Source organism: Colias eurytheme, chromosome 3, assembly GCF_061535395.1.
Source record: "Colias eurytheme isolate Ceu_HAF_F1 chromosome 3, ilColEury1 Martin Lab GWU primary, whole genome shotgun sequence".
Taxonomy (NCBI): domain Eukaryota; kingdom Metazoa; phylum Arthropoda; class Insecta; order Lepidoptera; family Pieridae; genus Colias; species Colias eurytheme.
In genome coordinates this window covers 6,994,971-7,020,875 of record NC_142982.1, presented here as the reverse complement: position 1 = coordinate 7,020,875, position 25,905 = coordinate 6,994,971, and the positions used below count along the sequence as shown (strand labels likewise).

At 36.3% G+C, this 25,905-nt stretch overlaps 2 protein-coding genes across 2 annotated transcripts; both read left to right on the top strand.

The window, feature by feature from the left end:
- Window positions 1-2,886: 2,886 nt before the first annotated feature.
- Window positions 2,887-20,818, top strand: MED14 (mediator complex subunit 14). The gene is made up of 24 exons (XM_090119778.1): window positions 2,887-3,332; window positions 3,531-3,758; window positions 4,046-4,250; window positions 4,418-4,550; window positions 4,637-4,871; window positions 5,125-5,338; window positions 5,639-5,856; window positions 6,078-6,237; window positions 6,937-7,077; window positions 7,330-7,447; window positions 7,629-7,771; window positions 8,126-8,366; window positions 8,569-8,706; window positions 10,014-10,218; window positions 10,750-10,909; window positions 11,072-11,212; window positions 11,295-11,388; window positions 12,236-12,330; window positions 13,067-13,298; window positions 13,910-14,130; window positions 14,532-14,693; window positions 15,043-15,300; window positions 15,552-15,685; window positions 18,392-20,818. The coding sequence occupies exons 1-24, from the start codon at window positions 3,196-3,198 to the stop codon at window positions 18,510-18,512; spliced, it is 4,134 nt and encodes a 1,377-aa protein (XP_089975904.1). The 5' UTR covers window positions 2,887-3,195; the 3' UTR covers window positions 18,513-20,818.
- A 550-nt stretch (window positions 20,819-21,368) lies between these two features.
- Window positions 21,369-25,727, top strand: LOC149909692 (uncharacterized). Its single transcript, XM_090120191.1, has 15 exons — window positions 21,369-21,504; window positions 21,656-21,787; window positions 21,967-22,093; window positions 22,179-22,242; window positions 22,348-22,454; window positions 23,308-23,421; window positions 23,530-23,659; window positions 23,731-23,877; window positions 24,005-24,095; window positions 24,164-24,319; window positions 24,387-24,450; window positions 24,527-24,631; window positions 24,740-24,812; window positions 24,892-25,092; window positions 25,374-25,727. The coding sequence occupies exons 1-15, from the start codon at window positions 21,369-21,371 to the stop codon at window positions 25,536-25,538; spliced, it is 1,812 nt and encodes a 603-aa protein (XP_089976317.1). The 3' UTR covers window positions 25,539-25,727.
- The last annotated feature ends 178 nt before the right edge of the window (window positions 25,728-25,905 follow it).

Below are 25,905 nucleotides of genomic sequence, written 5' to 3'. Positions count from 1 at the left end.
AACTCACTGTACCGATCCGACGGGATACACTTTTTAACACTTTTTAGCACTTGCTTTAAGCAATACTTAATACTTAATAGCACCAAGGTTGTAGTCTTGTAGACAACCTTCTCGCGGCGGAAGCTAGACGCCAATGAAAAACATCCAGCGCCCGACATTATCGTGCGCCCCGCCACCTGGTGGAGAGGTGTGCGAGAGAGATAGCATATATACAACGGAAAGAGAGGGAAAAATAGGCGGAAAAAGCTAGGTACCTTCTCGATGAAGTAAGCTTCAAATTACGGTCAAGTGTTTAATAAACTGTTTTGGAGTACTGTCCAATTAAAAATATTTTAATTAATATTAATTGTAAATTGAATTTATAATATAATAAAAGTAAGTACTTTTTCATAAAAAAGAACTTTCAGCTCGTATTGAACATTTTCAACACAGTCTAATAAAGTTAATTTTTGCAATTCTTCCATTGTTTTATTTATTAATCCAAACTAATTACAGAACTTTAAAATTTTGTGATTATACTGTAGCTTTGTTTATACTTTATAAGACGTTAGGCACTCGAGTGGTTTCGACTGATCATATTAATTATTACTTGCTCTGTGGACTGATCACGTGATCAAAGTACTGCGAGTACCTTACCTCGAAAACGCCAGTGCTCACAGTAGAATATGGCGGCGATTAATGACGTCATAAATTTCCTTAGGGTACTGCGGCAGTATACTGGCAGTCCTTAACGGAACGAATTTTTCTACAGTGATAAAGTCCGGTCGCGGAGCAGGAAGAATTTCGTACATTAACCTGTTATTACCTGTCACTGTCACTGCCTTGTAAAAATAATGTGTCTTGCTCGTACAGGTGCAATGACCGCCGTCCTTAGGGATTGTAAACCTTTAACCTTAGAGCGTACGGTTTGTGTTTGCTTGATTGGTGTCAGGTGTTCAATTATGATTTTTTGAATTCAAAATTTATAAAAATAAACCTCAAACTCTTTATGTCCAATCAAAATCCGCCTAAGTCGAAATCGCGTGTTAGACTAACGTATTTCTGTAATATTGTACATAGTAAATTATTTTTTGAAAAATAAGGTCATAAAGAAGTTTCACTTCTTATGTGTGTACACGCACACTTTTTTATATATATTTATATATCGTGGTTATTGAAAAAGTTCAAATGTAAAAAGTTAAAACTAACTAATAAGTATTGTAAATGAATAAAGGACATAATTTATTTAATAAATTAGTAAAAAACATTTTCTCCAAATATTTCATGTAAACTGCACTTCATTCAAAAATGTTTGTGACCACTGTCAATAGGTAAAGAGGTCATTGTACGAAATTCTTTCTGCTCCGCGACCGGACTTTAGCACTGTGCAGTGGTTGCAGTGCAAATCGGAAGACACCCATCTGTTTAGAATGAGAGCGTTTTCACATTATCCGATCCGATATCGGATATCGGACGCCGATAGCCGATATCCGATATCGGATACAATTTGCCCTTTCACATTGTCCGATAAAATCGTTCCGATATCATCATGAGTGTTGCCAGAAATTTTTAGAGAAAACTAAACTCAATTGCCAGTTGATAAAAAAAGATATAATTAAAAAAAATCAAATGATAAAAATCATAGTTGTACATGTACATTAAAAATAACTACGATAAAGAAAAACAACTTCAAAAAAGAAAAGTAAAATGTAAAAAAAGATTTGATATCACAAATTACTGCATATTATTTAGATGTGCTATTTACTAAATAGTTTTGATATCGGTCATTTGTATAACATAATATGTATACTAATATGTTAACACATTATAAATTAAATAAATTTATATCAATACCTATTACAACCTAGTATTAGTTAATAGTTTTAGTAATACATATTAGTAAATACCTTTCAAAATCTATTAAATGTATTTTTAGCAAGACGTCATTTAGTCATTTTTTCACTACATACATTTATATAAAAGTTCATGTAGTACCTATGATAAATTTATTAAGTAATACAATCTTTGTTCACATTTTCTTTTCTTTTTCTTATTACACTGTAATATCCTAAAATAATATTGTCACTCGTTCAAATATATTTGTAATATGATTGTTGTAATTTCCTGTAAGTAAAGATACATAAATTATTTTATTCTCATAGACAATTATTTTAGAATTAAGAGTTTTCAAACTTTCTATTCTTTGTTGTAAATTCAAAATAAAAATAAAATCAGTGTGAAATTTCCTCCTTTTTTTGAAGTCGGTTAAAAACAAAGCACTCAATGACAACAATACAATAAACAGCACAACCAACATCCGAGTAGGAGGAGGAGCGAGGCAGAATGAGATAAAATAAAGATGATAGACACTAATGTTTTCGAAGATAGATATTTGAATTTAAGAACGCAATATATTTTTGTTTACTTCAGTTCAGCCAATTGCCGTATATTTTTTTTTACGGCATTATTATATTTTATTATATTTTACGGCAAATAAAAATACCTGCAGTATAAATCGTATTTTAAATGCCTATAACTACTTAAATGTGTGTTTACTTAATAAAAAAAGGTTTCTTTTAATAGAAAGGGTTTTAGGTAAAAAGCAAAGAATTTTTTTAAAGATTGAGCGCCCTATAAGACTGAAAATACACAAACTAGTTGTTTTTTTGCTGTTGATATACTGCCTTTTCGAAAATTGAGTTGGCAACACTGAACATTATCGTCCGATAGCCACTGGGAATATCGGTGTCGGCTCCGATATCCGATATCGGATCGGACAATGTGAAAGACAGGCACATATTTCATACATTTTACTTCCCTCCGATATCGGATATCGGCTATCGGCTTCCGATATCCGATATCGGATCGGATAATGTGAAAACGCTCTGACAGCCAGCGACTTTCAATTTTACTACATAGCAACATTATAAATATATATTTGGAATTCTAGTAATAAAATATTATAGTCGCGGTGGATTTATTAGAGATTGTTGTGGTGATTGTGATTTATTTTCGCCATTTGTTTGAAACCTGACTTTTGTGATAAATACTAAATCATATTTTTATAATGTAATAACCATAAAAAACGATACATGCTAAAATTATTAAATTTTAAATGACCAATACTCTATGCAAGTGGCGTCTAAAATGAAAGTTAAGCTACACTAGGGCGGCTTATTTATTTCTGTGAGAATATTAATTACAATACCTTCAACCATGGTTCCTGTCTCTATAGAAGGATGTACCCAGGGTAGCGAAGGTGGCGGTGCCCGGGGAGGCTCAATCTCACTGGGACTGTTAATAGATTTCATAGTCCAAAGAACTTATGATGAATTAACAGTTTTAGCCGAGTTGTAAGTGCTTTTCTTCTGTTCATATTGTTATTGTCTTTATATTGTTGTATTTAGATATAATATGTAATATTTACACTATTGTTTTGCCTTTAACATATTAATTGCTTGAATTGCTTGAATAACAGAGCCAATGTTTCAGTGTTTGAAATCTTAATGTCTATATTTTATTAACTGATTAAATATTTGTTTGCGTTTCAGGTTACCCCGTAAAACAGATATGGAGCGTAAGATTGAAATTTACAAATTTAGTGCTCGCACACGGCAACTATTTGTACGCCTGTTAGCGCTCGTCAAGTGGGCTAGCAGTGCTACTAAAGTAGATAGATCAGCCCATATTATGGCATTTTTGGACAAACAAGCTCTTCTTTTTGTGGAAACAGCAGATGTTCTAGCAAGAGTAGCTCGAGAAACTCTAGTCCATGCCAGGTATGCACACGTTAATGCTTCCATAGAAAAAGTTTCATCCCTGGATTAGCTAATTTGTTATTATAAATGTATTTTGAGACTATGTATTCATGTGTTTGCATGGCATTTAATTTATTATTGATATAAACACTTTATTTTTCTTAAAATTGAATTCTTGAATTATAAAATTGAATGTAGAATTATTCAATAAGGGGAATGAATAAACCCCATATGTCTATAAATGGACTTGTTTTTGACTAGAGGAAACTTCCTGTATCAATTTCTCTATAAGCAACAATATTTTACAGGTTACCAACATTCCACATGGCTGCAGCAGTGGAAGTGTTAACATTAGGCACATACAGTAGACTTCCAGCTGTCATACGTGAACGTCTGGTTCCTCCTCCTTCTCTCACTCCTACTGAAAGAAGGTCAACATTGCGAGCTCTTGCTCATATTGTTCGTCAAAGATTAACAACAGCCTCCTTACCGTGTGATGTTAGAAATTTAAAGGTAAAATTTAATACATAATTACTAATGATTCTGTAGCGAATATAGAACTTACTGATAACCGTTATTTAAGTTAATCTTCATTATTTAACCTTTTATACTATAACCACATACTGTTTAAACTATGACTCAAAGTAAATTAATTATTAATTTTGTTCTTTATATTTAAGGTTGAAAATGGGAGAGCCACTTTTACAGTGGGTCAAGAGTTTAGTGTCTCTTTAACAGTGATGGGTGATGGACCAAATGTGCCTTGGCGTTTATTAGATATTGCTATTCTAATACAAGATAATGAAACTGGTGGTAAATATAACCAAAAAATATACTTATTATATATAAAAATATACTTATTTATTGATTTTCTTTTAAATTTTTAATCTATTTTTCAGAAGGGAAACCTTTAGTACACAGTTCTCAGTTGAACTGGTTGAGAGGTGTAGCTCAAGCACGTCTTGCCGCCGCTGGCTTGAATGGAGCCCTCACAGCATTACGATTCTTCTGTCGATCTCTATCTTTGGAACTTTTGTATACCCAAACTTTGAGGTTATGTAGAGATCGATTAGCACGCCATTTACAAGTGGATAAATACATACCTGGACAAAAACTACAAGTCTCTTATTGGAGGTAATTAAAAAATATATCACAGTTACTTTATAAATAGTTTTAATATTAATCAATAAGTATGATTTCGTTAGAAGGTGATTGATGTGAATGACTAATCATTAATTTATCAAGTACTACTACCATTTATAGATTACGACGATTTTGGTATCGTTATATCTTTCCATAGAAATTTCACTTCTGTCACGTGTGCTCGGCACACACGGTCTTTATTTTTACAAAGTTGCCAATCAGCATAATTTTACTTTTCCTGTAGGGAGCTGGGTTGCGAGCTAGGTTACCGGTTGATCATAGGCGCGGAGGGCGAGTCGCTGTGCGTGTGGCACGTGCCCGCACTTGCAGGCGGCGAGCGGGTCGCGGCCGCGCTCACACCGCACGCGCCGTCTATGGAGCGGCTTCTTGCGCACACCGTGCACGTGCGGTCACGGCAACGGCTTAATGACCTTAAAGTGCTGTTGAACGATTTGGGGGTATGTTTTCGAAATATTAAATATTATTATATCGTAATTTTTTTAACACTTTGTCATTGTAATTTGTACACAATCTGTTTTAAAATATTTAAACAAAAAATTATTCAGAATCTCGACTTCTACTTCTAATTATTAAATTATTATTCTTATTTTTCTGTTATTAAGTTCTCTGTGTTATTACAACTGAGTTTAATTTAATAAATATATTTCAAATCAAAATAAAACGTATAAGTCACTGTAAGAATCTTTTCTGTGAATATAACGTAAACCAATAATAAAGATAAATATAATTTGCTCAAGGTGGAGTGCATGGTGGGCGGGTGGCCGTGCGTGCTGGCGTGCTCGGTGGTGTCGCCGTGCCTGCGCGCGGAGCAGCTGCTGGTGTCGGTGGGCGCGCACGGCGGCAAGCTGCGCGCGCGCGTGCCCGCATACCCCGCCACGCCCAAGATGGCCGAGCTGGCTGCCGTGCTAGCTGCGGCTGACCTGAGAGCGCTGCGACCGATGCTCACGCAGCTTAGGTATGTTGCGCGTATGAGAAATAAACTTTTGCTTTCAATTAGTGTTAGATGCCTCATTAATTATATTAAGAAGGCTTGAAAAGATGTGAATTTATTGAATTTGACTTCGTTGGAATTATTAACCATATTAACTACATGGTAAAGCAAAAGTAAAGATTAAGAAACTTAGTCCGTATTGTATGTTCGTTCTATTGTTTATAAGTTCATCAAATTTTTTATAGGTTCTGGTTGGTGGCACGTCGTTGTGAGAAAACGCTCCAACACTTACCTGCAAGTGTGTGCGAACACTTGCCCTTTCTGCACGGTGCTGATCACCCGCTCAGCAAGTTGTCGCCTGATCGCCTGTATGTAACCTTACATCGACATACCGATCATATACTTGTAAGTTATATTTAATTAAATATTTCTATTTCTAAAGCAAATTTTTATGATAATATGTAAAATTAATAAAACAAAGCATTTCATTTATTTCAAATACCATAAGCCCAATTAAAATTTTGTGTTTAAGATCCATAGAATTGACATCTTATTGGAAACTAGCGGTCCGCCCCGGCTTCGCCCGTGGTACATATTTACGTTTTCTCTACGTAAAAACCATCCTCGTACTTCAAGGAATATAATAAAAAAATAATTATCGAAATCGGTTCAGCCGTTCTCGAGTTATGCGCTTACCAAAACATTTTGCGATTCATTTTTATATATAAGAAGAAGACTAGTGGTCCGCCGTGGTACATACATATTTCGCAATAAAAGGTAGCCTATGTCCTTTCTCAGGTATCAAAATATCTACATACCAAATTTCATGCAAATTGGTTCAGTAGTTTAGGCGTGATTGAGTAACAGACAGACAGACAGAGTTACTTTCGCATTTATAATATTAGTATGGATAATGGAAGATGTATTTCAATTTTTCCGATTCGATTACGAAATAAAAAAATATTTATTTTTATGTATGAATTTTTATAGCACTTAAATCGATGACTCGGTTGCTAAGAACACACCTTTATATGTTCGTAGTTTTAGATTTTTCCATACTGACCGATCTAAATTAAATGGAACAACACTTATTGTACATGTTAGGTGGTAGAAATGAAAGAGGTGGCAGCGGGCAGCACGGCGACGACGAGCAGCAGCACGAACAGCGGCAGCGCGTGCAGCGTGGCGCTCTCGTTCCACCTGGCCGGCGCGCGCAGGTGCACGCCCGACGAGTGCGAGGACGAAGTGCGTATATTATGTGTACTTTGTTTTGTGTGCATAATATTCTTGGCCTTTATAAAATGTTCCAAATTTTTTAAATTCTTACAGAAACAGCAAATAAAGAGACGTAACGGAGAAAAAATGGTAGAAATTTAATAATTATCAATTTTCTATGTTACAAAATAGTATTACACCTCTATTATAATAGAGGAATGCGTAGTGATAAACTTGTGCCTAGAATGAAGTCAAAATGATTAATAAATTTTTATTTGACAGTCATCTACGACTAGCACGTCGCCGGCGACAGCAAGATGTTTTTTGAAACTCCATTCATTAGTTGAACTTGATACTTTTACGCTGACACATGGACCTTTCACACCTCTGGATACTCCAGGTAAAATTACAATACTGCGCAATTTTATACTGAGAATTAGATTCAGTTAAATATAGTTTAATGCCCTAAGTGTTAGTTTTCTGTAAATTTAACTCCCTCATTTTTACACTGTCTTGTTAGACGATAACCTCAATTGCGAATAGTACATACATTTATAATATATTTTATCTGAATTATTCAGGTATGCAGCCAGGCAAACGCAAGTTGTCCGCAAGTTCCACCAAAGCGGTGAAGGTGCGGCAACCCGCGTACTTCCTGCCCGAGCTCGCGCACGTGGTCGCTGCAGCCGACGAAAGAGTGCCTTTCGTTAATTTGGCTCAAGAGGTATTTTATTATTATTGGAGTATATTTGGATTTATTTATTAAACATCTATTTACGTTTTTTATCTAGATAAATTGTGCCTTTTTTGCATTTGATATCAAATATTTAAAAAATGTGCCAAATGCAAATGAAGGCACTACAATTTTAACGAATCACACTTGACACTCCTATATAACTGACTTTTAATGGAATTACGAAATAGCTGAATGAGCCTCAATTTCCAAACGTGTTCATTCACGTTATCTATGTTTAGACATGTTATTTGTCTCAGTATCCTGTACATCGTTCGATGAATTTTAATATCTTGTACATAACAACAATAGTTTTATTCGTCTAATTTACCTGTATTTTACCAGTTGTCGAACCGCGGTGTTACACACGGCGGCGTGCAACCCGAGTGGAGCGGCTCAGCGCTAGGCATGCGTATCGTATCTCTACCGCTCGCAGAGGGGGCACCTCCCCACGCAGCAGCGGCACTACGAGCACGCCTGCTTGCGGCCACTGTGCGTCTTACTACGAAGAACCAGGCGAGAGTGTGGACCGCGGAATTTGTGTTTCACGGGTCACCCGTGCGCACACCTAACCCTAAGGAGCAAGGTGCGTTCAAATAACTTCAGTTTAAAGGAATATTTACAAGAGAATATTACTATAAATTGTGTCTAGTTAACTACTAATTACAATAATGCATTACGTATAATGTAATAAACCGCGATTATGCGAAAAATGGCCAGACTCAAAAGTGCGATATTCGCGATAATTTCGTATACTTTTTCTAAATATAAGAATCTATTGTCAATAGGAGAGCGTCGTTGCGTGTACCTGCAATATGAGCTGGGTACAGACGCGGGTCGCACTGCAGACGCCTTCCTTGCGGACTGGGCAGCTATCGTACATCTACACACTTTGCTACACGATTTCATGTTAAGGCCTGCTCAAGGTAAATACGTAACATAATCACTACATAGTATAAAACAAAGTCGCTTTCCCTGTCCCTATGTCCCTATGTCACTACGCTTAAATCTTTGAAACTACGCAACCGATTTTGATGCAGTTTTTTTTAATAGATAGAGTGATTCAAGAGGAAGGTTTATATGTATAATAACATCCATTAAATAGTGAAGAAGTCCTGTTTTCTTTTTGAGGTTTCTAATGTAATATCGTAAAAATTACATTTTTTCCGCTTACATTGCAAACGCAGGCTGAACCCTTCGAGTTTTATCAAAATAATGTACTAAGTATTATACACATTGAAAAGGTCTACAGATAAGTCCGCGATGGTATATGTCTATCTCTTATGGATAACCCACAATAACTGTTTTTTGTCATTTACTTTTTACGACAAATAATGGCTAATTTTCGATGCGATTTTAACCAATACAGCATTAATCCTTAGCCAATTAAATACCTTGAATACATTGTTCATTTAAGGCGCGGGACATATACAAGCGGCGCGGCGCGCCGCGGGCGCGCTGCCGGCGTGCATCGGGTGCGCTATTGGCATTTTGTATGAAATAATTTTGGAAAGGCGCAACCTTGGCACAACCGTGGCGTGCCGTCTCGACGCCTGTCCAAAATTCTTTCATACAAAATGTATAAGAAGGACGTGGTGCAAAACAGATTCAAGAGGTGCGCTTATGGCACGCCCGCGCCCGCGCCGCTTGTGTTTGACCCGCGCCTAATATAGATCTATATGGCCCTTTACACCGTATGATTTAAGTGAATATTTTCGAAGATATATTTAAAAATTGTGGGACGTAGCTGTACGGCGGTACCGGCCGGCCGCCCGGCTAACTATTTTATACACGTGCGAAGCCGGAGCGGGCCGCTATGTTTTTATATTGTATACGTTCACAGTTTTTCTGTAGTGTATTTAGTATCAGCATTGCACCCGTGCGAAGCCGGGGCGGGTCGCTAGTGGATGATAATATTATTTCTGCATTGTAACAGACATGTATCTGAAATTATAAATTAACTTATTGGGGATTGAAAGTATTGTTAAATTAAAATAATTTGAAAAATATCAGATTGAAGTTGTTAATGCAACAAAGACCTCTAACACGGTTACACGGTCTTACACGGTTTAAAAAAAAACAAAGGCCTCTAAAAAACTCCCCAACCAATGATGCTAGTAAATTCGATTTGTTTTTCATTCAATTATTTTCAATCTTATCTTCATACCGCAATTGCTATAATTGCTGAAAAAAAAAAATCTTTCGAGTCTGTACAATTGCATATGTTGCACAGAGCGCGAGACGCTATGGCAGGGCGTGTGCATCCGCTCGTACACGTACCGCTCGCTGGTGCTGGGCTTCGGGCCGGCGCAGCGCGCCACGGCCGTGCTGCAGTGGAGCGCGGGCTCGCAGCGCTACACCGTGGCCACGCCCGCGCACCAGCCCGCCGCCAACGCGCACCACCTGCTGCACCACCACCTCGACCTGCACCTCAACTGGTGAGTGGGACATACCACATACAGTAACGAGGGCCTGGTGTTTTACACGAATTATTAAAAAGCTAATGGACATCGATTTATCTATAATATAAAAATGAATCGCAAAATGTGTTGGTAAGCGCATAACTCGAGAACGGCTGAACCGATTTCGATAATTCTTTTTTTATTATATTCCTTGAAGTACGAGGATGGTTTTTATGTAGAGAAAACGTAAATATGTGCCACGGGCGAAGCCGGGGCGGACCGCTAGTTTACTATAAGAGGTTGTGCAGAGAGTTACTGTGTTAGTAACTCTTTTAGAATAGTTTAGGCTACTCTTTTAGATTTAGATTTGTAAAAATGTTTTAATAGCAAATAAATTCCTTACTCGATTGGATACGCATTTTAATTTTAATTTAAGTATAAAATTTAAAAATTCTGTGAACAAAATCGGCATAGTGTTACTTACAAATTTCGCTGAAAGTACATGAATATTTTTTTAATTATATTAAATGCTAATTAAATTAAGAAGTAATGTCCAATTTAATGCAGGAACAAGGATTTACTCTCACTGGGCGTAGTGCTTCGCGAGACGTACGCGCCGCTGTTGTCTCTATCCCGACTGCCGACGCTACCGCAGCTCGGCTTGCACCACGTGCGCACTATTATGCCCACGCCCACTTTCACACTATTGGCCCACTCGTGGCGAAAGGTATGTTCAAAAATAAAAGGAAAAAAATTGCTTCGTTGAAATTAGACATTATATTTTATACAAAAAAAAAAATAAACGTTTTTTCATTTGGTTTTTCTTAGATCTTCTAATTTTCGACTTTCAATTAAATAGATTTCTAGAAAAAATGTGATTTATTTACAGATTCGGATAATCTACGCTGGTGCATATTCACTAGAAGTCGGCATTCGAGGAGGCAACGTAGTCACGATAAGAGACGGTGCTTATTCTAAATTTGACCGTGCTCCAGTCGTCGATGAATTTGCTCCAGCTCAAGGCTTAAAAGTAAGATTTTAACGACACATTTATTTATGTATAAAATATTTTTTTTTTCGGGGAACATACTTAAAACTTTTTTATCTTCTAGGCATTTTTGTCACGGTATGTTGAAGATAACATTAGTGCCCGGCTTCTCGCTGAGGACGACAATCCTCCTTCACCAATGTCGCCAATGCCACCAGGTACGTTAAAAATCTTTAATTATGTTGTAATCGCTCAATAAACACAACTTTTAAATATACTTTTCAGAGACTAATTTGACTGTGTGAATAATTATTGAAAATGTGTGATATAATAGGCATGACGAAAGATTTTGAAATCCTCTTCCATGTATACATGTATACGTTTTCTATACAAGAAAAACCCTATATTTCGGTAATATATTTAAATTTAACGAAGATAAAAGCCATTTTTTCAAAAAATATTTAATAACTGTGCCAAAACAGCTCGCAGGTGTCATGGCGTAGGTGTGACGTCACTCTTTAGTAAATACGTAATTATCTGTCCGCATAGCGAAGAAAATTAAACAATTTTTTAATTAATATGTGTTATAGAAACGAATTTCAAAGTTTATGAGTGGTGTGCAGTATTGCAGTGTGAATCCACATAAAAATAATGCCCAAAAAAGTGTTAGTAATTGTTTCAAGCGAGAAAATAATAAGAAATTATTGTATACAGTTGGCGCGAAGAAACCCGAACCACGTATTCGTGAAATCGCAATTATATTTCTGTTCTGAGTCGATAAATTATACGCGAAACAATAGAAAATAAATAAAAATGCGTATTCTCAACATATTCATAACAACAAAACACACCTGACATGAAGTTGTTTACATAGGTGTGACGTCACGCGTGTTTCAGTCAAAATGGCCGACTGCAGAATTTCAATGTTTTATTTTATTGATAATCTCAATAATCTTAATGTTTTTAATATTTCTAATTCACTATTTTTAATTTATTTAGTATACATTTTCCCTTAAAAACACTAATTCGATCATTTATGGATACTGTCGTCATGTCTATTGTCAGGTGGTCTACGTTTCCCGGCGCCGCTAACGCCACCACAGCCGCACACGCCACACTCGGCGCCCGTCACCCCGCACCCCGCTTCGCCTGCGCATCAGGTTTGTGAATTGTTATAATGTAGTGAATTGTAATAATTAATGTTAATACGTTGCCATTTAAAGTTAAGTAAATTAATTGTTCAAAATCAATACTTGTGTCTTGTTTCAAATTGTCTAACCTTTGTACAAATGTATAGATTGTCTAATCTAAAAATGAACGCCCCTCCACTAAACTTAATTGTTTCAATGTGTGAGGACAAATAATTATTGAACCACTTTATATGTGTGCGCGCGGCGATTCTACTGCAAACTTTGACACTCGCGCACTGATTTGTCAACTAATCGGGCGATCAGTTGAGTTGCCTAGCATTGTATGGCGGGGAGAGCGCGCTATGTACGGAATGACACGTCCGTTCTGTCGTGCATCGCGTCATTTATGCACTAGTTGGCCAACTGGTCCTGTCGTTCGGGCATGGACTGGACTGGAGGACTGAACGACCAATGAGGCAGACCAATTTGTGTGTATTGCGTCTATACACGTACTTTGAATGTGAGCGTAAACACAGTGGAGGGGCGTTCATTTTTAGATTAGACAATCTCTACATGTTTAGGTAGGAATGCAGACTCTTGTTTATCTAATTTATAACTATACTATATACCTATACCTTTTTGTAGTTTAAATAACTATCTTAGATGAGAGAGAGAAACCATGTAACCAACCAACTATAAGTAGGTCAAAATTTTCAAAACCTTGTTGCTATAATTTATCAATCACTAAACATATGTACGCTTGCAGATGGGCGGCGGCTCGTTCAACCTGACGTCCCCGCCGGGCGGCGCGGGCGCGGCGGGCGGCGCGGGCGTGGGCGCGTCCCCCGCGTCCCCCCTCGCGCCGTCCCCGCTGGCGCCCGCCGCGTCCCCGCACCCGCCCCCCACCTCGCCCTTCACCACGTGGCCCGCCTCGCCCTCGCTGCCGCGCCCCTCGCCCGGACACCACCCCTCGCCCAGACATCATATCGATCACAAAGGTATGTTATGCAACATAATTACAATACAATTGTCAATTTATAAATGAATTTTTGATAATTTTTGAAACTATAGTCTACCCAATATGTATTATAATGAATTACATTTTCGCTCAGCACCTTGCCACTAACACGTTTTCGTATATTTTAAACAACTTATATTTCATAATAAAACTTTCAATTGTTTTAATACATATAAACAAAATTGTGTAGTATTTAATTACAATAGAATTTGTGTTCATGCAATAAAGGTATGTTTTGAATGCGGCTTGAAATAAAAATGCGTTCTCTCACTACAATCGTTTATTTACAACTTAGTTAATCTAATTGACATGAAAAAATAGCTTACAGTTTTAAATTTTATTAAAGTAAAACTTTTATTACATCGTCTCAAACTTTTTGGTCTGTGTAGCGCATGTCGCGTGAATCGCGGCATGCGCTACACAAAGCAGTGTTCGGAACCGTTCGAATAGTTTCACTTTTACCGTGGTTTTATAAAACCACACAACATTTTATTTTTTTATAAAATAAAGTTAATTTAAAAACGTCTCATGGAAAATGTTTGCCGTCTTTAGTAGCTTACAAATAAATAAAAATGTTGTATACATTATCAGGTCCACAAGCAAGTTCAACTAGCACAGTGAGCGGGCGGGGCCGTCCATGGGCGGGCGCTACAGCCACCCCCATGGCGGTGAGCAAGCTGGAAGCGCTGTGCACGCCGTGCGAGCCGCCGCCCGGCGCGCCGCCCGGCCCCGCGCTGGCGCCGCTGCAGCGCTTCCTCGCCTGCGTGTACATGAAGCGGGCGATGCAGCGCGCCGTGCAGCAGGAGGAGTTTGTGAGTATATCGCCGCTGATGTGTAATTGGAAAGCGCTTTGTTGCTTGAAATAGAACATGCTTGTTGTTAGAAACTTAGAACGCCTGTCGTACAAATATAATAGAAACTTTGTTATATACATATTATTGTATGTGTGTATATAGTAGACAATATGGTTAATAATAATAGGTATATGGATACCTATTACTTCAATCAAATACGAAATAGAAAAACTAAATTTATATATACAACAGTGTTGTGTTTCCTTATAAACCCAGTAAAATGTTTGATAATACAAAATCAGGAAATAATACAAAAATTGTAAAGCACAATTTGAATCAACTTTTTTTTTGACGCAAATCATTGCCAAGATATCGATCCAATCATTCAGCCAAATTATAAAATTCTCTCTGAATCGCAGTTGACGCTAGTATCAGTGGACGCGACGAGCCTGACGTTCCGCTGCGACACGGCGTGCCTGGCGGCGCGCGTGGCGCTGCACCCGCAGCACATGCAGTCGCTGCACCTGCAGCTCACGCCGCTGCCCGACAATAAGGACAACTGGTCCGCTGAGGACTTGCAGGTAAACTATTTTCTAAATTATAATGCAATCTAACTTTTCAGTGATAAATAATCTCAGAAATTTCACGATACAACGCAAATGCAAACAAAGAAAGCCTATGGAAGAAGTACAATGTGAGTAAGTATCATGCTTACATTGACTAGTGAGGCATTAACAAATTCTTATGACTGAACAATTTTACCTTTTTTTTCTCTCTTAATTAATCTTCCAAAGATACCCACGGAACAATTTTACCCTACCCTAACTAAATACATACGAATGCACACAATTTAGTAATTGATTATAGGTACTTACTTATTTGTTAGCCATACTATCAAGGATCTTCAATAACATAATGACGATGCGTCAGGTGATGGAGAAGTTCTTCGAGCAGCGCGTGGCGATCGCGCCGTACCGCGGCACGGCGCTGCAGGGCTGGTGCCGCGCGCTGGGCGCGCCGCCCGCCGCGCTGCCCGCGCTGGTGGCGCTCATGCGCGCCGAGCTGGTGCCCGTGGCGCCCGCGCTGTGGCAGCTGCAGTGGGCGCTGCGCATCCCGCCGCACGGCCCGCAGATCGTGCCCGCCGGTCAGCCCGCCGTGCTGCTCGCCAAGCACAAGATACTCTTCTTTGTGAGTGCCAACTATCACGCCTAGTCATTATGCTTTACACTTTATATCGTGGAATAATATAATGTGGGAAAGCTAAGTAATAGAGATTGTGATTTTTCTTATTGGATAAAAGAGCAGATTGGATTTGGATTTTTACAGACCGAGTACAGGGCAGAGTATATTAAAAAAAATAAAAAGCTGTTAATGAGCTTATAATTACACAAAATTTGAATACTTATTTTAATTCTAAACCACCTAAATATTGTATACAGATCTGTCTAACGCGCGGTGACACACAATTAGTTCTTCCACTGGTATATGACGTTCAGTCCAACGCGATGCAAATTGCTGAGCGCCGGGACGCGCAGCAGCCGCACCTCATCGCTGTCAACCTTCATCTCAAACGGTAAATACAATAAGACACTATTTTTCTTGAATAAAACATTGAAGAAAAATAGTGTCTTATTAAAAGGGTGTTAATCCAGTATTTTTATGTACTATATAGTAAATTATTATAAATTAATATTAATTATTAGTAAATTATACCCCGAAAAAAGCGCATTCCAATTAAATCATTTCATATAAACTTATTATGTATTGTTCAAATTAACAATATTTATTTTACTGCACACGTCAGCTACAAACGTAATATTATACAGTAACAACTTCAATATAACAAGAATAAACGTCGACAAACATTTTATATTCTTCAATAAATTAACATAGTTGAAGATGGATAGAAATTAATTAACTACTCCAATAAGCAACCAAACTTCAAAATTTATTAATAATTAATTATATCAATCATCTGGAAATCATCAGCTGTATGAAACGTTAAAAAGGATATCCATTGTAACATCGTACTATACAAATAAGCCACGATTGTAAACAATTGGAGTTCTATGACCGCATGTTACTGAATCAGCATTTCGATTCAACGAGGCGCACGCGACCAGGCCTTATCAATGGTGTCAGATATATTATTGCGAATACATTGTCTTAGATTAAAGCTAAATATTCATGATTAATTCACATAAACAACACACTTATAAGATAAATATTGAGCCGGAGGTGTATCCGAAATCCAACCGATTCAGTATTTTATAAACACCGGATCAAATTTGGAGCTGGCAAAAAAGCTACAACGACTCCCTGCTAGCTCTTGGGAAGCGCATTCAGGGGATAGCAGCAGCAGCGGGCCTGTGGTGTGCGTGGCGGCCGGCGGCGGCGAGCGCCCTCCGCGGCGCGAGCGCCTGCCGCGTACCAGCGCGCAGCGTGCCATCAGTGACCCATGTGTTAGTTTTAGTGAAAAGTGTGTGAGTGTAATGTGCGTAAAACAAAAAGCAGAGCAAAGCGTGTGTGAAACAAAAAGCAGAGCAATGTGTGTGTGCGTCATTCAGTGAATCAATAAAAGACAATTCCCTATTTTAGAAAAGTGTAGCCTTAAGATCGATATCTGATGATTGTCGGGCATCATTTGTTAATAGCTTTTAAGAATATTGTTTTCACCTTGTAATAGGTTAGCTTAGATTACAAAATAAAATACAGATGGAGCATGTCAATCATTCATCGCCCTTGTCAAAGAAAATACGAAATCAAAAACGAATACGTTCCTCCGCTAGTGCTATAGCGATTCTAGTGTCATGCAATACGTCAAAAGGGGTTTGATATTTTAGTAAAAAAATGCTGTCTTGTGATATTAAAACGCTGTAAAACTTGTTCCCGAAAACAAACAAAAAGATAAAACATCGTTTTACAGATTTTCTGTAGATTATTTGGCTTATTTAATTTTGTATACAAATAATAATTTTACAAATACGAAGGAATTCAAAACTTCAACGTATGCTGCCAGTATTTTGAAAATGAATTTGCCATTTTTAGGGGTAAAATGGTTAAAAGATATTCGGGGTAGTGCTGTTGGATTTTTCGATCGTGAATGTGATTATTTGTATAGTGCAATAAAAGTTCATGGTCATTATTAGATTATTTTAAAAAGCATTGTACATTTTTTTGTTACTTTTATAAAAAGCGTCGTTTTCGCTTGCGATTTAATTCATGTGAACACATGATGGATATGATGAAAATAAAATGTCCCGCATTCTCGACTAAAAACTACCGCATTCATATGTTTTGAAAAATAAAAACTTTTTTTAATGTAATTTATTTAATAAATTTAATGTAACTAATTTATTTAATAAAAATTGAATAAAATTATTTTGTCCATGTATAACTTTAGTAGATAGGTGATAAAATAATTTTTACAATATTATAAAATAATATCAAAAACCCGAATTTATATTAAAATAAAAATTAAAACATGACTGCTAATAATTTATGTAGCCTACGTCACTACCACCACAGCTACCTTCATAATAATTCAGATGATTGCAATGACACCTCATAAGTCACAACTCAAAATCGATCCAACAGTTTATACTGCAGGGCGTGTCAAAGAAATATTATACATACATACCTACACTCGAAAAACATAACCCTCTTTCTTCCGTAGTCGGGGAAAATTTTGGGAAAATTTTCAATATCTGGTAACATAACACCCACACAGAAGCACCGTGTACGTACAGTGCAACGGCGAAATGACAGCACACATAGCTTTATGGAAATGACGATAAATTATTCGGTTTAGTTCGGCAACGCTCCATCTGTCTTTTATTTTGTAATCTAAGTAGGTTAGCTCATCGTCATATCTATCATAGCTTTCATTTCCATCACTCTTGTTGCCCGGGAGCATGTACGGTGCAACCGCACAGAGTGCAAAATCATCATTTTTTTATATCACAGCATTTTCATTTTTCATATAGCGTTAGTTCACATTAAAACGTCGCGAGCCGCGTACGTGTGCAACTCTAGCATTACAGCATAGCAATAAAATCATATTATTTAGCAGCTTAGTTTTATTAGTAGCAGCAGCATCCCAGGTGTACGAACCATAGTCCGTACAATATATGTTGAAATAAAACAATTCTTGTACGTTAAAAATGTTACTATCCATTGTTTTTGCAACACTTCACACCAATAGCACATTAGTGTTCACTGTAGAATCGCAATATTCAAAACAAGCACTCCTTATTTAAGTCATAAACATCGATTCCAGGTTCGCGGAGTTCCACCAGCCGCACGGCGAGTGCATCCTATGGGCGGGTGTGCGGGACCTGCTCATCAACTTCTCTCTGCCGCAGGACGCCCCCCCGCCCCCCGCGCCGCCGCCCTCCTAGCCCCTGCACACCCTCTACCCGCTTAATGCGGCCTCTACGTTGTAGAACCATTGACTACTCTTAAAAACTACCCTTATAAACAAATTGTTGTTAGAACACACCCGTAATCATCTTTCAATGTAACCTCTATTAGAATATACCATAGACATCTCTTAACTACTCCCCACCATATCAAACTTATAAACAAATTGTAGCAATCAGCCTCTTCTTTGTAGAATACATCCTCGTAGTTTTCTTACAATTTCTTTGCAATGGTTTCTTGATATACAGATTTCATACTATAACATTAACAATTGTTTTTATAAGAAATCAAGTTTATGGAATCTGTAAGCAATGTTTTTTGTGAGGGACCACATAGACAATGTTTTATTTAATTTAATCAATGACTCAAAAAGTAAGTATATATCAATCACATGTAATCTACTAATTGAATCTGCGAAACAGACACTATTTTTTACTCTACCAATGAAAATTACATAAATATCCGCCAATAGCTTTTGCGGGAATACTAGAACAACATAATTATGTTTTTTGTAATCATAATCATCAATGACTTACTAGTCAAATACTAACTTAACAATGTTTTGGATGTATAATATTTCTTATAAAAGATTATATCAATAGGATCGTGTTTTTTTTTTGCTGTAACGAAATTCGGAATATGAAATTTCCACTACTAGAAATTTAAACGTGTTAACGTGCTTGGATGTTTGGCATATATTATTTATTTACATCAAAGAATATTCTTGATCATCCTATATTTTTATTCTTGATTTCACCACAAGACTTTCATATAAAACATGCCTTATCGGAAATAACGAGAAAAGATAAGAATATTAATAGTATATTTAATAGCTCTTGGGCGATTGCTGGAAAAGTGAGAAAATCATTTGTAATGGATTCTAAAAATATACATTAATATTGCAAATGTGCCTTTTGTGAGTGCCAGTACCAGAGAGCTCCAAAAATATAATTTATATTTTATTTAAACCATTTTTTAGTAAAATTGGTTGTACACCTACATGAATAAAAAAGGGCGTGTGTGCCGAGCACACGTGTCAGAAGTGAAACTTCTTTGGCAAGATTCAAAGATACCAAAATCGTCGCCTTACTCCATGACGTGATGGTATTGTCATGACGCGACCTTCAAATTTTACACAACGCGCCTAAAAAGTTTCACTTCAAAAATACTTCAATTATTCAATGTCATCAATATCAATGAAAATTACATATTTACATATGCTAATCTGACTCTTAATTAGTTAGAAATTTAAATCATCTCTCAGAAACAGGGTTAATAATATTAAGCATTTTGCCATTGACGACCAAAAACAACTAGAATCACAATCACGCTCAAACTTTGTTCGAATCAAGCCGCGCCTATTAGGCAGACTTTTGTTCTAAGCGTTTATAATATATTTTGAACGTTACTACTACGAATAAGATGTTAATTTGAAGGAGTATACAACGCGACCTTTTCGGCAATCTTATAAAAGACAACAGTGAGTCTAGTTGTATACGTCAATGCAACAATATTTTCGAGGTAACCTTGTAACATGAATGCTTTGTACATGTATTTGGTAGAGTAAGTTATGAAAATCATAGTTCTTTGGCATAGAGGTTGTATAAAGTTTACCATAATCAGATTTGTATATCATAAAATAATGAATATGGTATTGATCTATATATATATGTATAAATTAAAAATACAATGAATTATTAATCCTGTAAATTTAGATCATGTCTCATTGTTGCATTAAGGTACAATAAATTTTCTAGCCGTACATAGAAAATTAAATTTTGTAAAAAAAAGACGGGTTGCACTCTGGGAGTGCCGGCAGAAGTGAAAACTTGATTAATAACGTTGAGCATGTTTGATATTTTGGAATGGTATCCGTCTTACGCTTTTTCGATCAGGTCACGTGTCCTGACGCCAAATTAAGATTTTATACCCATTACAGGAAAAGTCCTCAACGCCGCTAAAGAAGTTTTCACTTCAAAAATCCAGGTTTATTTTGTTAATGTCAAATGGTAAAGCCAGAAATGTTTTGTAGAATTGACTTCGAAATCAATAGGCGTTCAGAACAATAATTAGCCCTCTATTTATAAACATCTTAAGTTAATCGTTTCATATAAATATTTTTCTATGCTAAAAATCTCCATATCGGTGCCGAAACTCCAACAAAATGTGAAATAGTTTATATGTGTTTCTAAAATCTCATTTGTACGTACAGTTATAAAAATGTACAGTAGTTATTAAATTAGTTGGATAAGAATTTATTGTTATTAAGCTTAATAAAAGAAGATTAGCAAAATTAAGTCGTTTCATTTATTTAGTTTGTCTATAACAACGAAATATGAGGACTATTAATCACACTAATCTACGACAGGAATTTACTCTCTATACAAATTTTCTCGACTATCCTTTATGCATTTAAAATGTATCTGAGCCGTACAGACGCGACGGTTCCACAACGATTCACAGCAGAATAAAAATATTATTTATACTGAGTACGGACTACGCTGACTACTGACAAAAATGTCATGATGACTTATTACGCTAAAAGTATATCAACAAAATCAGAAAATTGAATTATATTCATTCCCAAATTATACTGAGTAAAGACAATGGCGAACAGAAATCAAAATTCTCTGGATGTAATACTTACATACGACAATAGGAATATGGTATTGTTTCACATTTACAATGAATGTTTTTTTAAAGGGAAATCTCGGCAATATTTTGTTTAATTGGCTTTCTCTTTAATATTATTTTGTTACTATAAAGTATAATTGTATGTTATAAAATAGCAAAGCGATACGTCTGTCGTGGTATCAACATCTCACATCCCCGGGATGGATAATGCGGCGGGTAGCGGGGGGCGGCACGGGCCTGCGGGACGATCTAAACTGCGATTCGGGTCTCTGGCCTTAGGCGCATTTCTAACTATGCACTGTCGAGTCGCGGCTTCAGCTCTAACTGGTGGTTTTTGTACGAATATAAATTATTTTTCATATTAGCAAATACCAAAGGCAAATTAAAAAAAAGGCAATTGTCAGTTAAGCTATTTTGTTATCAATGTTAATACATTACATAAAATAAACTCGTAACTAAATAAAACAATAATATTATTAATTTCCAGTTCTTTTCATATTGTTTCTGGTAACGGCAACTGCAAGTTTGGCAAATCCTCTGCGTCATTTCGAAGTATACCTTGGTCAGTGGAGTATCAGTGGTCCCGGTCGCGCTTTTCGGATTATTCCTATGCTAGATGGTAATTTATTACTAAGCCGAAACTATCCGGGTCTTTCAAGAAAAAAATATATAATCTTAAAGAAACAATTAACCATTGATATTACAATTACTTAATATACAAAATTGAAATAAATGCTCTATGTTCATAAATTGTTTTTATGGAGCTAAATAAATAAATTCAAATAATTGCTCTTATAGGTATTGGAATTGCAATATGTATAAATACATTAATACGTGCCATCAACTGTTGCACTATAGCGGCGATAGCAGCGATTTATGTAATACACTCAATATCGGATTCCAAATTACCATTCACATATTGTAGGTATGTGGACACTGGACTTACAAGTTAAAATAAATCTGAATCAATATATTATGCCTATTTTATCCGTCACTGTTATTTTTTTCAGGGATTTTGATTTAAAGCCATATGATCCTGTTCTTAAAGATATTTCTACGTTGACTCTAAGGGAGGTTGGTTAAATATATTTTCAAAATACATACAAAGTCATACGTGTTCGCGTGATACTTATTATACTTAATTATTTATACGATGGTAAGATAATCAGAATTATATAGTCTAGGTTTTCACTATCGATCGGAGAAGTAGATGAAGATTATAGAGATGATGAATATTATACTGTGGGTACAGACGATTTCGCTTGGAGAAATGCGTCATTTAGGAGGTGATATATTTAAAAATATACTTAATAATTGTCAATTGATAAGTAAACATAATGATGTTCTTAGATTTCTTTCATTGCTACTCATTTATATTGGTCGTAGCGTCATGTTATATAATAGCCTGTATTCGATTTTAGAGTATACAACACAAAAAAAAATTTCATTTCGTAATTATTCATAAAACTAGCGCGCAAACAATGCAACAAACTCTTGAGCTTTATATTATATTAACTAGCTGCTCCCAGTGGTTTCCCTACGCTGACCGCTCCTACTGGGCTTAGCGTAATGGCTGGTTCACACTTTGATTAGTGCGAGTGCAGGTGATAGTGCAGGTGTTTAGTAACTACGTGTGGACAGCGACTGTTTAGTGCAAGTGTTTAGTAGGCTGCGTAGTAAAGTGAATAGAAGCGTGTTCTATTTTTTTGCGAGTGGACTGCGAGTAGCCACGTCCCGCGCGCCCTCCCTTCCCCCTCTCTCGCAGTGTGCCTGCCTAAACACGTCTGGACACGAGTGTTTAGTGTTTAGCGTAGTGTGTAGCGTCGCGAATTGCACCATTGACCTGCACTCCCACTAATCACCTGCACTCGCAGTTGAATTGGACACTACTCGCACTACGCACCTGGACTCGCACTAATCACCTGCTTTTATATAGTCTTCTTCGATAAATGAGACATATATCGCACCCGTAGTTCCTAAGATTAGTGCGCTCTACCAATCAAACTTAGTAAGTGTTAAGTTGTTGAGAACTTAGCTGGTTTATAATACAATATAGTCTACATTGATAAATCATAAACCCTAGACTTTATCGTTGGAGTGAGCTGCACATAAAATCTTAAATCATTATACTGCTTTCAGCGATGTAAGAGATTCAGATGTAAGCAAAAATACTCATCAAATACAAATGTGTAAAGAGGAATATAGCTCTGGCTACCCAACACTGTATAGCACTCCAGCATATAACTTTTTCTAGTAAGATTATCAATAATATTTTTTAGTTATTAAGACATGTCTCATCATTTTATACGCATATTGAAATATGTTTACATACGTTATTTAAATGTCTTAATAAATTTTCAGTGTGGAGGTGGCTTCACTGCGTACAGACTATAATTTTGGCCAGTTTAATATGCCTCTTGTGCTAAGTATTGTGCTTGTTTGGATATCGTTGTGGTTGTTAATGATAAGTGAACGTCTGGCATACGGGCGAGTCAGTATCTCTATTCTAATACTACTGTTTAAAAAAATATAGGTATTGTATTCTTATTCAAAATGTTTCAGCTAATTTGGAATAATATGCAGACTTTTCTACTGGCTATACCATGGATTTGGTCATTAATATTAGTATTCACGGCTGTTACAAATCTTGCCTCCATGCCCCGAGCTTTGCGTAGAGTTTACCGAATCGGTGTGAAAGAAATATTTGCTGTATGCTTTTGTATAGTTATTATACTTATAATATTTTTAAATTTTTTTAATAATTACATTAACGTATGTATGAGCGTAGAATGTAATTCAGTGATTATAGTAATATTTATATAACGTTATTATACAGGGTATTGCAGATGCATTGGAAGTAGCGCTCTATATACATTCTGCAAGTACTGGTACTGAACTAATTCACGGAAAGGGACTCAATCATTACGGTGAGTAGGTATAATGATTAATATTTGGAACCAAATATTAATGTTATACGTACTATTTATTTTTTTAGCTTCGGGGCATATAGATCCACATTTAAATAGTGAAAATGTCTGGCATAGTGGATTATTATTATTATTGACTGGCTTACACTCGAGCGGTGCGGCTGTTTGCGCTCTCGTAGACTACATACAGCCAAATACAAAAGCAACATACAATATGCGTGAAAGTGGGTATAGTTCTCAGTAATTATGAATGTGTGAATAAATTATATTTAAAAACAATCTTGATTTTAGGTACACTATGGATAATACCTATGTACTCGAAATGTGTTTTGATTTGTAATTACTCGCACTTTATGTAAGTGATTTCTGAATAAATTAACGTGCATACACTCAGAACGAATTTTTAATTATGATTCCTAATTATTTTTCAGGTCTGTACTAATATTTAGCGGTCTTGCCTTATCATACATGACTGTGGCATACATGTCTGTGAAAACGGCTCTCCATACAATCTTTGAATACAAAGTTAAATTACTGTAAGTGAAGTTTGTCTGGATAACGTTACGAATATAATATTTATGTATATGTACGACCCTGAACAGCTCTCTATAACATATATACCTACTCCTGAAATATTGTAATAGGTTTGCAGAACAAGTAGTAGTAGCAGGCACCATATTGAGTTGTATGAGTCTCAGCTTGTTATACGCTACTACAGTGAGTATTTTCGTTCTTAATTAATTCGAAATAATCATAAGCTCTACGGTTTTTTTTTTCTATATTTGTTGGATTTTAGGGCGGACTTGCACTATTGGAAAGTGTCGATGCAATTATGACGGGAATATCGATGCCTTTTGTGTGCCTGTTAGAACTAATCGCTATGCTATACGTATATCGCAGTCACGACTTTGTATCAGACATGAATATTGCGACAGAAGAGAACGCTTGTTCAACACGGATTGACGCCCAATGGCAAATAATACCATTTGTTACTTTTGTTAGTACATGCCTCATTTAATTATGTGAGAAAATTATTAGAAATAAAACAACAATTTAAAAAAAATGATCCACCTTCTTATATCTTTACGATTTTTATGGGTCACTGAGAGAATAGCAAAGTGTAAATAAATATTTATTATTCAACTGAAAGTGAAAGAACGCTATAATAGCACGTACGAGTACTAAGCAATAATGAATAGCCTACATTAAAGATAGCGAGAATAAATATATTATCTTCATATTAAATTCAGTGAATAAAACGAGCTCTCTTAATTTCAGGCAACCATATTGATGAAAGCTTCTGCTCTAAGCGATGCTGAAATGCCCCACATATTTATGTTCTTAGCACTAGTGCCTTTAGCCGGTGTGATGCTCTCTGTGCCTATTAGAGCTTGTGTTAACGTTTATCGTTTCATTAAATCAGGCAGACGCACTCGAAATTAATTACGAATAATAATAATATGTAAATCGCGATGTTATTATTGTTGTAGTTAAAGATGAAAGGTATTGTAAATAAATTAAACACTTAATTCAAAATAAACCTTTATTTTTTTCAATCATTAAACATATTTATAAATATAGATCTTTGTACAATGCAGTTATATGCGTACATTTGCGACAGTAGACGCACGAGTTGCCTTTGAGCCTACACCAACTAATGATGTAAAAATATTCGAGGGCACATTCGCAAGATTTTATTAAATAATAATATTGGACAGACACGCTATATACATTGAATGATTGGCGTTATAGATGCCAACATATTGTATCCGGTCTCTACGGTAAGCGTAATTATTTTCCGCCGTCTCCG

Coding starts and splice junctions, on each gene's coding strand:
- MED14 (XM_090119778.1), top strand. CDS start 3,196: ATGGTTCCTGTCTCTATAGAAGGATGTACCCAGGGTAGCGAAGGTGGC. Junction 13,299..13,909: donor ACATCATATCGATCACAAAG/GTATGTTATGCA, acceptor ATACATTATCAG/GTCCACAAGCAAGTTCAACT. Junction 15,686..18,391: donor GTCAACCTTCATCTCAAACG/GTAAATACAATA, acceptor CATCGATTCCAG/GTTCGCGGAGTTCCACCAGC.
- LOC149909692 (XM_090120191.1), top strand. CDS start 21,369: ATGGATAATGCGGCGGGTAGCGGGGGGCGGCACGGGCCTGCGGGACGA. Junction 21,788..21,966: donor GATTATTCCTATGCTAGATG/GTAATTTATTAC, acceptor TTGCTCTTATAG/GTATTGGAATTGCAATATGT. Junction 24,320..24,386: donor AACATACAATATGCGTGAAA/GTGGGTATAGTT, acceptor TCTTGATTTTAG/GTACACTATGGATAATACCT.